General features: G+C 47.2%; 1 protein-coding gene across 1 annotated transcript in view; it reads right to left on the bottom strand.

The window, feature by feature from the left end:
• Positions 1-1,490: 1,490 nt before the first annotated feature.
• The window catches only part of LOC124019682 (G-protein coupled receptor 22-like), a 29,290-nt gene continuing 16,105 nt past the window's right edge, over positions 1,491-14,675 (bottom strand). Inside the window, exon 2 of the mRNA XM_046335095.1 lies at positions 1,491-3,983. Within this exon, the coding sequence (XP_046191051.1) occupies positions 2,127-3,857 (1,731 nt within the window). The 5' untranslated portion in view covers positions 3,858-3,983 and the 3' untranslated portion in view covers positions 1,491-2,126. The remainder of the gene's footprint in view (positions 3,984-14,675) is intronic.

The following is a 14,675-nucleotide window of genomic DNA, read 5'->3' as shown; positions in this document are numbered from 1 at the left end:
GTCCAATGTGTATATTTGTAAGGAATATATTCAGGGAATTTAAGTTAGAAGAATTGACTCTTAAACACTTACATGGTCCCTTCAAACAAATGATTGGCACAAAAGCATACAGTAAATAGTCAATTTCTTTAATACAGACTTTGTTCTTTTCTAATAAGAAATACAATACAATAACACAATATAAATTATATACAATACTATCATATCTCTATATACATGACCATGTACAGTACACATATACAGAAACACAATACATTTAGATGTTTGATCTCTTCCACGTGTCTTCTCGCCCTCTCACTTGCCACAGCTGATATTATGGCCAACAGATGACTGCTGCAACCCAAAACACTCCAACCACTCAAACCCCTAAGAGCTAGATATTAGAGTATTTACATCCCTGATCATGTACATATATATATAAATACACAGGAATCAATTCCTTCCGTCTGGCTCCAAAGTGAAGAAAGAGGGGAGAGAAAAATGACCTATATTATAGTACCCAACAAACAAGCCTGAAAAAACTCCTTCACATTTGAGAGCCATACATAGTCTACCCAAACTGTTGATCATATGTAGCCTACCCGCATGGCAAGAACTAAGCTAATACCTATCAGAATAAGTGAATGAGGGCTGGTGCAAGGGTGTAACTGATGTTCAACATGCTTCAGAGGGAGATTGATATAAATCCCTGAGGAGGAGGGAGACACAGAGAGAAAACAACCCTCAAGAGCTGCTCCAGGACCGGTTTATCTTTGGGGCCTGGGGTGGTTCACAGCGGTGTTCCACTCTGTTGACTTGTCCCATTGATAAACAGTTGTGAGGGTTACCAAATATTGCCCTTTGATTCCTAAAAGTCCTCTATAAAATTGATGTTTCACTAGTAAATGAACACCATGTTCTAATCACATGGTTACAGTTCTACATGGTTTGGAGGTTATCTTCGCAGGTATCATGTCAGGTGCTCCACCCATATCGCCATGGCAACAGGGTATTGCAGTCAATCAACAGATGAAGTCCTTCCCTCTTCTGTAGTCTAGCCCATGAGAACAAGCATGAGAACAATCCCACAATGCTTTGTTCACATCCTCAGGGAGGTCGAAGATGATCTATTATATTGATAAGATAGTCGAGTAACTGCTCTCACGTGTCAAGATGCCACGTGCGTCCACTTATATCAGTGAATTCTTAACAACCTAACCACTACGAAACTTTAATACGATCAAATAAGCCTCATGTAGCAAATTAGCAAAAAAAAAATTTGTTGACCAAATTTGACACTCATTGCCCTCAATACAAAAATTCCTCACTTCGTAGTCTTATTTTCGTGAACAGATTTTTCTCGCTTTGCCTTTTCCTCTCTGGGGAGGCTCAGCCACTGTTGAAGCTTTATTGCACATGATCACACACACACACACACACACACACACACACACACACACACACACACACACACACACACACACACACACACACACACACACACACACACACACACACACACACACACACACACACACACACACACACACACACACACACACACACACACACACACACACACACACACACACACACACACCATTCTTGTAAACACAATACACATACAGTAAAACATTCAGAACCATGGGAATCAATTAGGAACTGAATTAAGGCATGACTAATCAAATTATAAAATGTCACTAGATATTGACTCTCACTGAGTTCTGTGTGCAGGCAGATATTGTGTGCTTACTTGCTCCATGAACGACTACAGGTTGATCAATGTGCCTGCATGTGTGGATTGTTGCTGTTTACCTGTACTGGAATGTATCTAAAGTAACTAAGGTTGTGGCGGAGCAGGTGATGTCACATATTGCTTGGTAGCTTGGTGTTGCCATGGAGACGGAGCAGGCATCTTGCCTGGGGGACTAATGAGGAGCTGTGTATATCACAGAGCAGTTCTGACATTAATTAGAACTCTGGGCTCACCTGCCATCATCACACCTGGATGGAGGGAGGAGCAAATGATGTCTCCTGACCTTTGTCAACTATCACATGTACGCATACACACACACAGACACACACACAAACAGACACACACACAAACACAGACAAACACACACACATACACATAGACACACACCCTATCATTCTCTCACAGCCACTGTCAGACAGTTACTGGTGGCATCACTGCCCTCCAGTCGAGGCTTGCGTCCCTTCCTCTGTCCTCCCCCCTCCACCCAGGAGTTGTGAATAACAGTTCCCCCGCTGGGTGCTGGGTCCACCTGCAGCAGGGACACCACCCTCTTCTTGACACGGGTCTTCAGCGCTTTACGCAGCTTCTGTCTGGTGAAGGCATAGAGCAGTGGGTGGAAGATAGTGGTGCCATATGCCATGGCCAGGAAGCAGAGCCTCACACGTACCAGGCTGTCACTGGGGCCCATGCACAGGATCAACACGTTGACCATGGACAGAGGAGCCCAGCAGCCCAGGAAGGTGGAGATTATGATAAGGGACATCTTGAAGACTCTCCTCTGGCGTTCCCGCCGGTCTCGGTGACGCCTCACGGCCCGCCTCAAGGCGATGATGGCTGACACAGAGGCCTGGACACCTGGGCGGTCTGCTGCCACCGGAGGGGGGGAGGTGGCGTCAGCGGAGGTTGGGGCCTGGGGGGCAGGGGTCGCTGGTGTGGTGGCAATGGGGGTGGTGGCGGCGGTGTTGGTGACCCCCATGGCCCCACTGTCAGAGATGACCAGGGGCATAGAGGAGAAGGGTGGGGGGGAGGTCGGGGTGGGGGTGGGAGATGGAATGAGGGGCGGGTGGGTGAGGTGCTGGTTCTGGCTGGAGGAACCTCCCCCCTCTGTGGCCAGACTCAGCCCCTTCCTCCTTCGTCTCCGCCTGCGGATCCTACAGCCTGAGTCCTTATTGGAGGCCCGTGGGCCCCTCTTGATGTGGGTGCCGATGCGGATGTTGAGGGCCTGCAGGATGCGGTAGTATGTGAACAGCATGACAATGACCGCGATGAAGAAGCAGGGCACTTGCAGCAGAAGGTGGTAGTACATGGCCAGCCCCGTGTGGTAGCCCTGCCCCCCTACACACAGCAGTGTCCGGTTCTGCCACACTGGCGGCAGGTGGTGAGTATAGTAGGGAGTAGAGGGGGAGGAGGGGGTGAGGGTCAGCCCAGTATGGTTTAGCCGAGTGGGGCTCAGCCCAGTAGGGGTCTCAGGGTCAGATTCTGGGCCAGAGATTAGATCCCCCATGTCCATCTCCCCCCCTCCTCTTCCTCCCTCGCTGTCTTCCACCTCCACCCCTGAGAAGAAGAAATCCCCCTCCAGGAAGGGCAGGAAGAAGACGGCCAATGACATGGCCCAGACAGCGGCCAGGAGGAGTGCAGCTCGCCGCGGGGTCAACAGCCGTGTGGCTGGCCGGACGGAGATGTCGTAGCGGTCCAGGCTGATGACCAGCACATTAATGGCCGTGGCGACACTGGTGAAGGTGACGCAGGCCTCATGGAAGCAGCACAGTGTAGCCAGGCTGCCCCCGCCACTACCGTCTGCTGGGAGCAGGATGACTGCCACAGTCAGCGGCAGACACAGCAAACACACCAGGATGTCCAGCACGTGCAGGCTGACCGTGACCATGTTGCTGACCGAGTCGACCAGGTTGGACTGGGCGCAGTAGAGCACCAGCACGGTCAGGTTGCTGCTGAATCCCAGCACCAACTCCAGCATCAGCACACTGGTGAGGGACACCTGAAAGCCCAGGGGTAAGGGGGGGCTCCAACCCTCCTCATCCCCCGGCGAGTCTCCACCCTCCAGAAGCCCCGTCCCCTGCCCATCGCTAGTCTCCAGAAGGTTGCTGTAGCCCTTGGTCTCCATGGACACCACGGCACTCGCTCACGCATAGCAATGGCCACGCCAGCCCATTTCCCGCCCTCTTCCTTTCTCTTGGCTGTGACGGGACCCCGGTGAGGGTGATTGAGTGGTGTGCAGTTCACGAAGATTCTGTGGCGAGAGAGAGAGAGGGAATAGCTCAGTTTAGCTTGTATCACCACATTCAAATATAGCAAATATAACAAATGTGTGACAAACATGTTATTTTTCATGAAATAGGGTGCAGTTATGAGAAGAAACAACAGTAACAGTGTGATCAGTTTTCTTGGCAGCTGACTGTATAGACGAGGCTAGAGGTATGATGTATGTTGAGAGCTAAGACAACAACATGTGTCATGAAGGCAGTGGAAATAGTTCTGGGGGTGGGAGTACTTTCCTCTCTCCGAGGGTGGCACGGAGTTAATAGGTGTGTGTGTGTGTGTGTGTGTGTGTGTGTGTGTGTGTGTGTGTGTGTGTGTGTGTGTGTGTGTGTGTGTGTGTGTGTGTGTGTGTGTGTGTGTGTGTGTGTGTGTGTGTGTGTGTGTGTGTGTGTGTGTGTGTGTGTGTGTGTGTGTGTGTGTGCTGTGTGCTGTGCAATGAGAGGTGAACAGATGGAGGTAAAACAAACAGCCCACAGCTTTTAAACAAGCCATCAGGGAGATATTGGCCTAAAGAACTCCCTACCTTCTGTATTGTTCTGCCTGGCTGTATCCCTGCACCAGTAAGGAGGCATATCTCACTGCTCACACTCTGAGTGAGTGGGTGGGCGGTTCATCCCTACACAACGTACATCCTCCATTAACTAGGTCAGATAACATACATACATTATGAAAAAGCCTGCTTTTAGCAAAGAAATACTCACAAATATATGTCCAGAAACAAGACAAGCACTTTTCCAATGATATCGGTGATGATTACAGTCTTTCTCTGCCCACAGATGATTGTGATGCACACCCATGAGAAAGTGAAACGCAATTTAAAACTGTGGATAGCTAACGAGAGGAGAGGTTTGCCATGACAATGAGCAGGTTTCAGTGTTCCTCGTTGCGTGGGATAGCTCGCGGAGCTTGTCCACCTAGCCCAGGCCCAACCGAGTGTGGCAGTCAATAGTTTTCAGAGAGACACGTAATGAAGACGAATGATCCACAGACAGTGGCACATAAACAAGGCTAACAGGGATGGAGGACCCAACAGCAGCACTCGCCCATCTCTTCCCTCCATCTCCTTTCGCTCTTCTGTCTTCTTTCTTCGGGAGCCTTGCCCTGCCTCCCTCCATCTTATGTTGTCCTAGTTGGCACATATTGACTTTCAAGTTAGATTCACTCACTGACATACGGTTCTGCATTATGCTCAGAACCTTATGCAACCCAGTTGAATTGGTTAAACTAACTCCTTAGCTTGAAATATCCCCACCCACACACACCATCCAATTGCTAGCTTTTAAGTGGCTGCTGTAGCTTGCTAAAGGTGTTTCAAAAAGGCTGTCACATGTTTACGAGACAAAGGACCAGAGATCTAGGGCTCTATTTTCGTCTGGCGCTAAGGAGTCGCAAGAATCAAAGCAGTTTAGTTTGCAATTTCGGCATGTAAAAACGGGCACACTGGGATTTCCCACCCCTTACGCCAGGTTCTGCAATTTATCTGTCTAACATCAGCTCGCTTGAGCTGAGGTGGGAAGGGTTGAAATACACTATATATACAAACTTTTGTGGACACCCCTTCAAACTAGTGGATTCGGCTATTTCAGCCACACCCGTTGCTGACAGCCATGCAATAACAATAGACAAATATTGGCAGTAGAATGGCCTTACTGAAGAGCTCAGTGACTTTCAACGCGGCACCATCATAGGATGCCGTCTTTCCAACAAGTCAGTTCGTAAAATGTCTGCCCTACTAGAGCTGCCCCGGTCAACTGTAAGTGCTGTTATTGTGAAGTGGAAACGTCTCCTCTCCTCTCCTCTCTCCTCTGCTCTCCACTCTCCTTTCCGCTCTCTTCTCCTCTCCTCTCCTCTCTGCTCTCCTCTCCTCTCTGCTCTGCTCTCCGCTCTCCTCTCCGCTCTCTTCTGCTATCCTCTACTTGCCTCTCCTCTGCTCTCTGCTCTGCTCTCTGCTCTGCTCTCCTCTCCTCTCCTCTCCTCTCCTCTCCTCTCCGCTCTCCTCTGCTCTGCTCTCTGCTCTCTGCTCTGCTCTCTGCTCTGCTCTCCGCTCTCCTCTCCGCTCTCTTCTGCTATCCTCTACTTGCCTCTGCTCTGCCCTGCTCTGCTCTGCTCTGCTCTGCTCTGCTCACCTCTCCTCTCCTCTCTCCTCTCCTCTACTCTGCTCTCTCCTCTCCTCTCCTCTCCGCTCTCTTCTCCTCTCCTCTCCTCTCTCCTCTCCTCTCCTCTCTGCTCTGCTCTCCGCTCTCTTCTGCTATCCTCTACTTGCCTCTCCTCTGCTCTCTGCTCTGCTCTGCTCCTCTCCTCTCCTCTCCGCTCTCTTTCTGCTATCCTCTCCGCTCTGCTCCGCTCCGCTCCGCTCCGCTCCGCTCTGCTCTCCGCTCTGCTCTCCGCTCTCCTCTCCTCTCTCCTCTCCTCTCTCCTCTCCTCTCTCCTCTCCTCTCTCCTCTCCTCTCCTCTCCTCTCCTCTCCTCTCCTCTCCTCTCCTCTCCTCTCCTCTCTCTCCTCTCCGCTCTCTTCTGCTATCCTCTACTTGCCTCTCCTCTGCTCTCTTCTCCCATCATGTCTCCAGTTTAAAGCCGCAGCCAGACAAAGTACAAAAAGTCATTATGTTGAACCTTGTTCCTCGTAATCCAGTAATGGGATCCGTGGTGTTTGAGGTGTGGCTGGAACATCAATATAAGGCATCATCGATCTGCCAATTTAACGGGCCTGAGACAAGAGAGAACACACACACTCACTCCCCAGAACACCTGGAATGAAGTCGCACTGTTGTGATACATCCTGTCACTGTGTAAGTTGTTGTAACCTTTAAAAGTTGCCTGCAACTTGGGCTTAGTATTTATGTAGACACATTCTCTTTGAAGAGTTGTGACCATGGAACAAGGGAAGGGAGATGTAATGAAAAAGAAGATAAGTTTTGTATGGATGGTAAGATGATGAAAATGTATGATGTTTGAAAAGGACTTTGACATTCATAATAGACACATACTGTATATTCTGAGTCCTAAATGGCACCCTATTCCCAATATGGGCTCTGGTCAAAAGTAGTGCACTACACTCTTAGAAAAAAGGGTTCCAAAAGGGTTCTTCGTTTGTCCCCTTTTTGGTTCCAAGTTGAACTCTTTTTGGTTCCATCTCCCTGGAACCTAAAAATATTTTTCAAAATATTTTTTGTTCTAGATAGCAAAAGAATGCCTAAGAGTGTATGTAGGTAATATGGTGCCATTTGGGACGCACACAAAGGCTGTAACAGTATAGTATGCTAACGATGATGACACATATTGCTGTAACATTTTTAAAGGTTGGCCTATAGTACAGTGCTGAATGGATGGCCAGTGTTTCCCAACTCCAGGTCTTGATTATCCCCAACAGCACACATTTCTGTTGGAGCCCTGACAAACTCACCTGATTCAACTCATTGAGGGCTTGATGATAATATATATAATATCTATTTGAATCAGGTGTGCTTGTTGGGGCACTCGAGGACTAGAGTTGGGAAACACTGGGTTAGACCACTATGTGAGCGGATGAGATATTGATTTGGTCGCAGAGGGACAATAAAAACATGACAAGAACAATTGTTTTCACACCCTATCACAGAGACAAAGATATCTCAACGGTGGTTAAACACAACAACATTTACCATGAAGTCCTTCAAACTTCAATATCAATACTCACCTCGAAGAATAACCGAAAACTACATTGGTCAATTATCTCAGAAACTATTTTCTTCAGAGATAGTTAAGGTGATATGGAAAAATACATTTTGTTGATAAACAAAATCCAATGACAAAAATAGATGTCATTTGTGATACTAAAGAAATAGCCTAAAATATATTTTAATCCTTATCCTTTCAAGTGACATTTAAATTACTTTTAACAATCCTCACATTAAGCTAATCAATACACAAATCTGTCTGACGCATAACGTTACGGACAAAGGTCAAGAACGGAATGTTCCATGATCCAAGGGGAGGTATAAAGGGTCAAGGGTCATGTGTGAAATATCATAAAGGTTGTAGATATATAAAACGGCCTCCATTGGAAACTTAGATACGATATAGATGCATTGAAGGCAATCAACAAATCATTAAATCGTTAATATAATCTGTGTGATCAATCGTTAAATTAGGCTGGGGATGGACATAAGCATGTTGATCAATAATTGAAAGATTGATCACACAGAAATGGATTATACATACAAGAAGCACACTTTTTACTATGCCATTTATTGAACAGGCTTCTTGCGAAAGCTCTGTAGTGAGAGACACACTAAGTATTAGAGTTTTTTCCAATGTTCTTCAATCCTGGTCCTTGGGAACCACAGTGTGTGCAGGCTTTTGTTCCAGCCATGTACTAACACACCTGATTCAACTATTCAAAGGCTTGATGATTAGTAAATTTGTTGAATCATGTGTTAGCAGTAGTAGTAGTACTGGGCTAGAACAAAATGTCCCCAGGACCAGGAATGAACAATGCTGTTTTTGACTATCTAATGTAAACAATGAAGGCAGAAAGACACTGTATGTTTAGGAATAGAATGAGTGTGTCATGCTGACATGTATTAACTGCAGTTACTACACTACAACAAAGCTAATAGCCTGAGGGGAGCATACACGAGTGAACTGACAGCAAGGTCAAACATTCTAATTGAAACAATTGAGTGCATCGACAGGCTAATGTTCAGACAAAGTGATGAGTCAATGATTGTTGATCAGAATCACCTTTATTCACCGAGTACATTTACGCATAGTCAGAATTTTACTTGGTGATATGGTGCTGCTTGTGACAGACAACATTTAGAGACAGAATACAGACAAAGTTTAAACATAGTTTACATACATTATTTACAGCTAGGTAGAGTTAGCATAAAGTTATAAGGGAATGAGCAGATATACAAATATACAGTGGGTTTACGGTTTATATACAGTGGATTTCCACATTTACAGTATCAGTATGAATATATCTAAATGCAGAGAGACAAACAGAGTGTAAATGCTGTATAGTGCAGTTATTTTGTGTGTAGTTCAGAGATGGCTTGATACGGTGTGCAGCATAGAGTGCATAATTCTTTAGTCTCTATGGGCCAGATGGCAGGTTGATGAGGACCACAGCATAATTCTTTAGTCTCTATGGGCCAGATGGATGGTTGATGAGGACCACAGCATAGTCATTTAGTCTCTATGGGCCAGATGGCAGGTTGATGAGGGCCACAGCATAGTCATTTAGTCTCTATGGGCCAGATGGCTGGTTAATGAGGGCCACAGCATAATTATTTAGTCTCTATGGGCCAGATGGCTGGTTGATGAGGACCACAGCATAGTCCTTTAGTCTCTATGGGCCAGATGACAGGTTGATGAGGGCCACAGCATAATTATTTATTCTCTATGGGCCAGATGGCTGGTTGATGAGGACCACAGCATAGTCATTTAGTCTCTATGGGCCAGATGGCAGGTTGATGAGGGCCACAGCATAGTCATTTAGTCTCTATGGGCCAGATGGCTGGTTGATGAGGGCCACAGCATAGTCCTTTAGTCTCTATGGACCAGATGGCTGGTTGATGAGGACCACAGCATAGTCCTTTAGTCTCTATGGGCCAGATGACAGGTTGATGAGGACCACAGCATAGTCCTTTAGTCTCTATGGGTCAGATGGCTGGTTGATGAGGACCACAGCATAGTCCTTTAGTCTCTATGGGCCAGATGACAGGTTGATGAGGACCACAGCATAGACCTTTAGTCTCTATGGGTCAGATGGCTGGTTGATGAGGACCACAGCATAGTCCTTTAGTCTCTATGGGCCAGATGACTGGTTGATGAGGACCACAGCATAATTCTTTAGTCTCTATGGGCCAGATGGCTGGTTGATGAGGACCACAGCATAGTCCTTTAGTTTCTATGGGCCAGATGGCTGGTTGATGAGGGCCACAGCCCGGGGGAAGAAACTTTTCAGGTGGTGGGAGGTTTTGGCCATAAGTGACCTGAACCGCCTGGCAGAAGGGAATTTTTGGAGGTGGTGGTGACCGGGGTTGGAGGGATCGACGATGACCTTTCCTGCAGGCGCAGACCCAAACCAGGTGGTGATGGACTCAACAATTGATTCATAAAACTGAACCAGGATTGACTCTGAGATTTTTTTTTCAGCTGCAGGAATTAGTACATACACTGGTGTACTTTCTTGGTGACCACTGTGATATTGTCCTCCCACTTGAGGTTGTGGGCGATGATGGTCCCAAGGAATTTGAAAGAGTTTTCTGAAGCCAACCAACATCTCCTTGTTTTTTTCTGTGTTGAATTCCAGGTTTATTGTGACTGCACCAGGCCACCTGCCAGTCGACCTCTCTATGGTACATGGACTTGCTGTCGATGATGAGACCAACCAGTCTGACTCAAGAGACTCGAGTCTGACTCAAGTCACAAATTTGATGACTTGCGACTCGGTTTGGTAGATAATAAAATAACTTGAGACTTGACTTGGACTTGGATCCTCAAGACTCAACTTTGACTTGAGACTGATGACCTGAAATTATCTGGCCAGGTTTTGTAATGTTTTGTCGCTCATTTTGAGACAGTCTCCAAGGATTACTCTTCACGCATTCAGTAGCCGCAGCATCGACCTTGCAACAACAAAAACTGCAACAGATTAGCTAGTGAAATGCACACTCAACCCTTTAATTGGATCAGCAAACTGTCAATCAACACTGGTCAGCAGTTTGCTGATTTACTGTACAGTTATAGGATCAGGTGCAGCGCAAATGTCAAATTGTAGGGAGAGAGAATTGACATAATAAATAAATATGCAGCTCCAAAAATTGTTTGGCAAATCAAGAATATTAAGTGTTTAGTTTGCAAGCTTACGAGCAATTGGGCATCAATCAACAATTGCTAGCATAGGCCTACTAGCATGTCATAATCCTTCCCAGTACTGTTTATTGCAACACTTGTTTAATGTGTGATAAGATACATTTGAATTTAGCCTACTATTTCTTACCCTCTGAGTGGGCGCAATGTTTATTGTGCACTTCGATGCTTGCAAGACTCATGGAGGTAGAAGTTCTGTTTATTAAATTCAATGTATGGTATCCTTTGTTCATATTTTCAGGGCTATGTCAGAGCTCTGTGTGTTTGTGTCCTATGTCTCAGTCATTCTGTTTGTACAGTGGTTTGTGAAAGTATTCACCCCCTTGGCATTTTTCCTATTTTGTTGCCTTACAACCTGGAATTAAAATAGATTTTGGTGGGGTTTGTATCATTTGATTTACACAACATGCCTACTACTTTGAAGATACAAAATATTGTTTTATTGTGAAACAAACAAGAAATAACACAAAACAACTGAACATTTTGCATGTATAACTATTCACTCCCCAAAGTCAATACTTTGTAGAGCCACCTTTTGCAAGGCTATTGGGGTATGTCTCTATAAGCTTGGCACATCTAGCCACTGGGATTTTTAGCCATTCTTCTTAGCCATTCTTCAACTGCTCCAGCTCCTTCAAGTCGGATGTGTTCCGGTGGTGTACAGCAATCCTTAAGTCATACCACAGATTCTCAATTGGATTGAGGTCTGGGCTTTGACTAGGCCAATTCCAAGACATTAAAATGTTTCCCCTGAAACCACTCGGGTGTTGCTTTAGCAGTATGCTTAGGGTCATTGTCCTGCTGGAAGGTGAACCTCAGTCCTTGTCTCCATTCTCTGAAAGACAAACAGGTTTCCCTCAAGAATTTCCCTGTATTTAGCGGCATCCATCATTGCTTCAATTCTGACCAGTTTCCCAGTCCCTGCCAATGAAAAACATCCCCAGGGTGACGAGAGGTGTTGGGTTTGTGCCACACATAGCGTTTTCCTCGATGTCCAAAAAACTCAATTTTAGTCTCATCTGACCAGAGTACCTTCTTCCATATGTTTGGGGAGTCTCCCTCATGCCTTTTGGCGAACATCAAATGTGTTTGCTTATTTGTTTCTTTAAGCAATGTCCTTTAACTGGCCACTCTTCCGTAAAGCCCATCTCTGTGGAGTGTATGGGTTAAAGTGGTCCTGTGGACAGATACTCCAATCTCCGCTGTGGATTTGCAGTTCCTTCAGGGTTATCTTTGGTCTCTTTGTTGCCTCTCTGATTAATGCCCTCCTTGCCTGGTCCGTGAGTATTGGTGGGCAGAATCTCTTGGCAGGTTTGTTCTTGTGCCATATTGTTTCCATTTTTTAATAATGGATGTAATGCTGCTCAGAGGGATGCTCAAAGTTTCTGCTATTTTTTTATAACCCAACCCTGATCTGTATTTCTCCACAAATTTGTCCCTGACCTGTTTGGAGAGCTCCATGGTCTTCATGGTGCCACTTACTTGGTGGTGCCACTTGTTTAGTGGTGTTGCAGACTCTGGGGACTTTCAGAACAGGTGTATATACATTTACATTTACATTTAAGTCATTTAGCAGACGCTCTTATCCAGAGCGACTTACAAATTGGTGCATTCACCTTATGACATCCAGTGGGACAGTCACTTAACAATAGTGCATCTAAAACTTAGGGGGGGTGGGGTGAGAGGGATTACTTATCCTATCCTAGGTATTCCTTAAAGAGGTGGGGTTTCAGGTGTCTCCGGAAGGTGGTGATTGACTCCGCTGTCCTGGCGTCGTGAGGGAGTTTGTTCCACCATTGGGGGGCCAGGGCAGCGAACAGTTTTGACTGGGCTGAGCGGGAGCTGTACTTCCTCAGTGGTAGGGAGGCGAGCAGGCCAGAGGTGGATGAACGCAGTGCCCTTGTTTGGGTGTAGGGCCTGATCAGAGCCTGGAGGTACTGAGGTGCCGTTCCCCTCACAGCTCCGTAGGCAAGCACCATGGTCTTGTAGCGGATGCGAGCTTCAACTGGAAGCCAGTGGAGAGAACGGAGGAGCGGGGTGACGTGAGAGAACTTGGGAAGGTTGAACACCAGACGGGCTGCGGCGTTCTGGATGAGTTGAAGGGGGTTTAATGGCACAGGCAGGGAGCCCAGCCAACAGCGAGTTGCAGTAATCCAGATGGGAGATGACAAGTGCCTGGATTAGGACCTGCGCCGCTTCCTGTGTGAGGCAGGGTCGTACTCTGCGGATGTTGTAGAGCATGAACCTACAGGAACGGGCCACCGCCTTGATGTTGGTTGAGAACGACAGGGTGTTGTCCAGGATCACGCCAAGGTTCATGGCGCTCTGGGAGGAGGACACAATGGAGTTGTCAACCGTGATGGCGAGATCATGGAACGGGCAGTCTTTCCCCGTTGGGAAGAGCAGCTCCGTCTTGCCGAGGTTCAGCTTGAGGTGGTGATCCGTCATCGACACTGATATGTCTGCCAGACATGCAGAGATGCGATTCGCCACCTGGTCATCAGAAGGGGGAAAGGAGAAGATTAATTGTGTGTCATCTGCATAGCAATGATAAGAGAGACCATGTGAGGTTATGACAGAGCCAAGTGACTTGGTGTATAGCGAGAATAGGAGAGGGCCAAGAACAGAGCCCTGGGGGACACCAGTGGTGAGAGCGCGTGGTGAGGAGACAGATTCTCGCCACGCCACCTGGTAGGAGCGACCTGTCAGGTAGGACGCAATCCAAGCGTGGGCCGCGCCGGAGATGCCCAACTCGGAGAGGGTGGAGAGGAGGATCTGATGGTTCACAGTATCGAAGGCAGCCGATAGATCTAGAAGGATGAGAGCAGAGGAGAGAGAGTTAGCTTTAGCAGTGCGGAGCGCCTCCGTGATACAGAGGAGAGCAGTCTCAGTTGAATGACTAGTCTTGAAACCTGACTGATTTGGATCAAGAAGGTCATTCAGAGAGAGATAGCGGGAGAGCTGGCCAAGGACGGCACGTTCAAGAGTTTTGGAGAGAAAAGAAAGAAGGGATACTGGTCTGTAATTGTTGACATCGGAGGGATCGAGTGTAGGTTTTTTCAGAAGGGGTGCAACTCTCGCTCTCTTGAAGACGGAAGGGACGTAGCCAGCGGTCAGGGATGAGTTGATGAGCGAGGTGAGGTAAGGGAGAAGGTCTCCGGAAATGGTCTGGAGAAGAGAGGAGGGGATAGGGTCAAGCGGGCAGGTTGTTGGGCGGCCGGCCGTCACAAGACGCGAGATTTCATCTGGAGAGAGAGGGGAGAAAGAGGTCAGAGCACAGGGTAGGGCAGTGTGAGCAGAACCAGCGGTGTCGTTTGACTTAGCAAACGAGGATCGGATGTCGTCGACCTTCTTTTCAAGATGGTTGACGAAGTCATCTGCAGAGAGGGAGGAGGGGGGGGGGGGGCGGAGGATTCAGGAGGGAGGAGAAGGTGGCAAAGAGCTTCCTAGGGTTAGAGGCAGATGCTTGGAATTTAGCGTGGTAGAAAGTGGCTTTAGCAGCAGAGACAGAGGAGGAAAATGTAGAGAGGAGGGAGTGAAAGGATGCCAGGTCCGCAGGGAGGCGAGTTTTCCTCCATTTCCGCTCGGCTGCGATCATGTGACACTTAAATAAATTCCACCTGTGTGCAATGTAACTAATTATGTGACTTCTGAAGATAATTGGTTGCACCAGATCTTATTTAGGAGCTTCATAGCAAAGGGGGTAGATACATTTGCACGCACCACTTTTCCGCATTTTGTTTTTTTCATTTCACATCACCAATTTGGACTATTTTGTGTATGTCCATCACATGAAATCCAAATAA

This window comes from Oncorhynchus gorbuscha, linkage group LG03 (genome assembly GCF_021184085.1).
Source record: "Oncorhynchus gorbuscha isolate QuinsamMale2020 ecotype Even-year linkage group LG03, OgorEven_v1.0, whole genome shotgun sequence".
NCBI classification, from domain to species: domain Eukaryota; kingdom Metazoa; phylum Chordata; class Actinopteri; order Salmoniformes; family Salmonidae; genus Oncorhynchus; species Oncorhynchus gorbuscha.
This window is presented reverse-complemented; position numbering and strand designations above follow the sequence as displayed.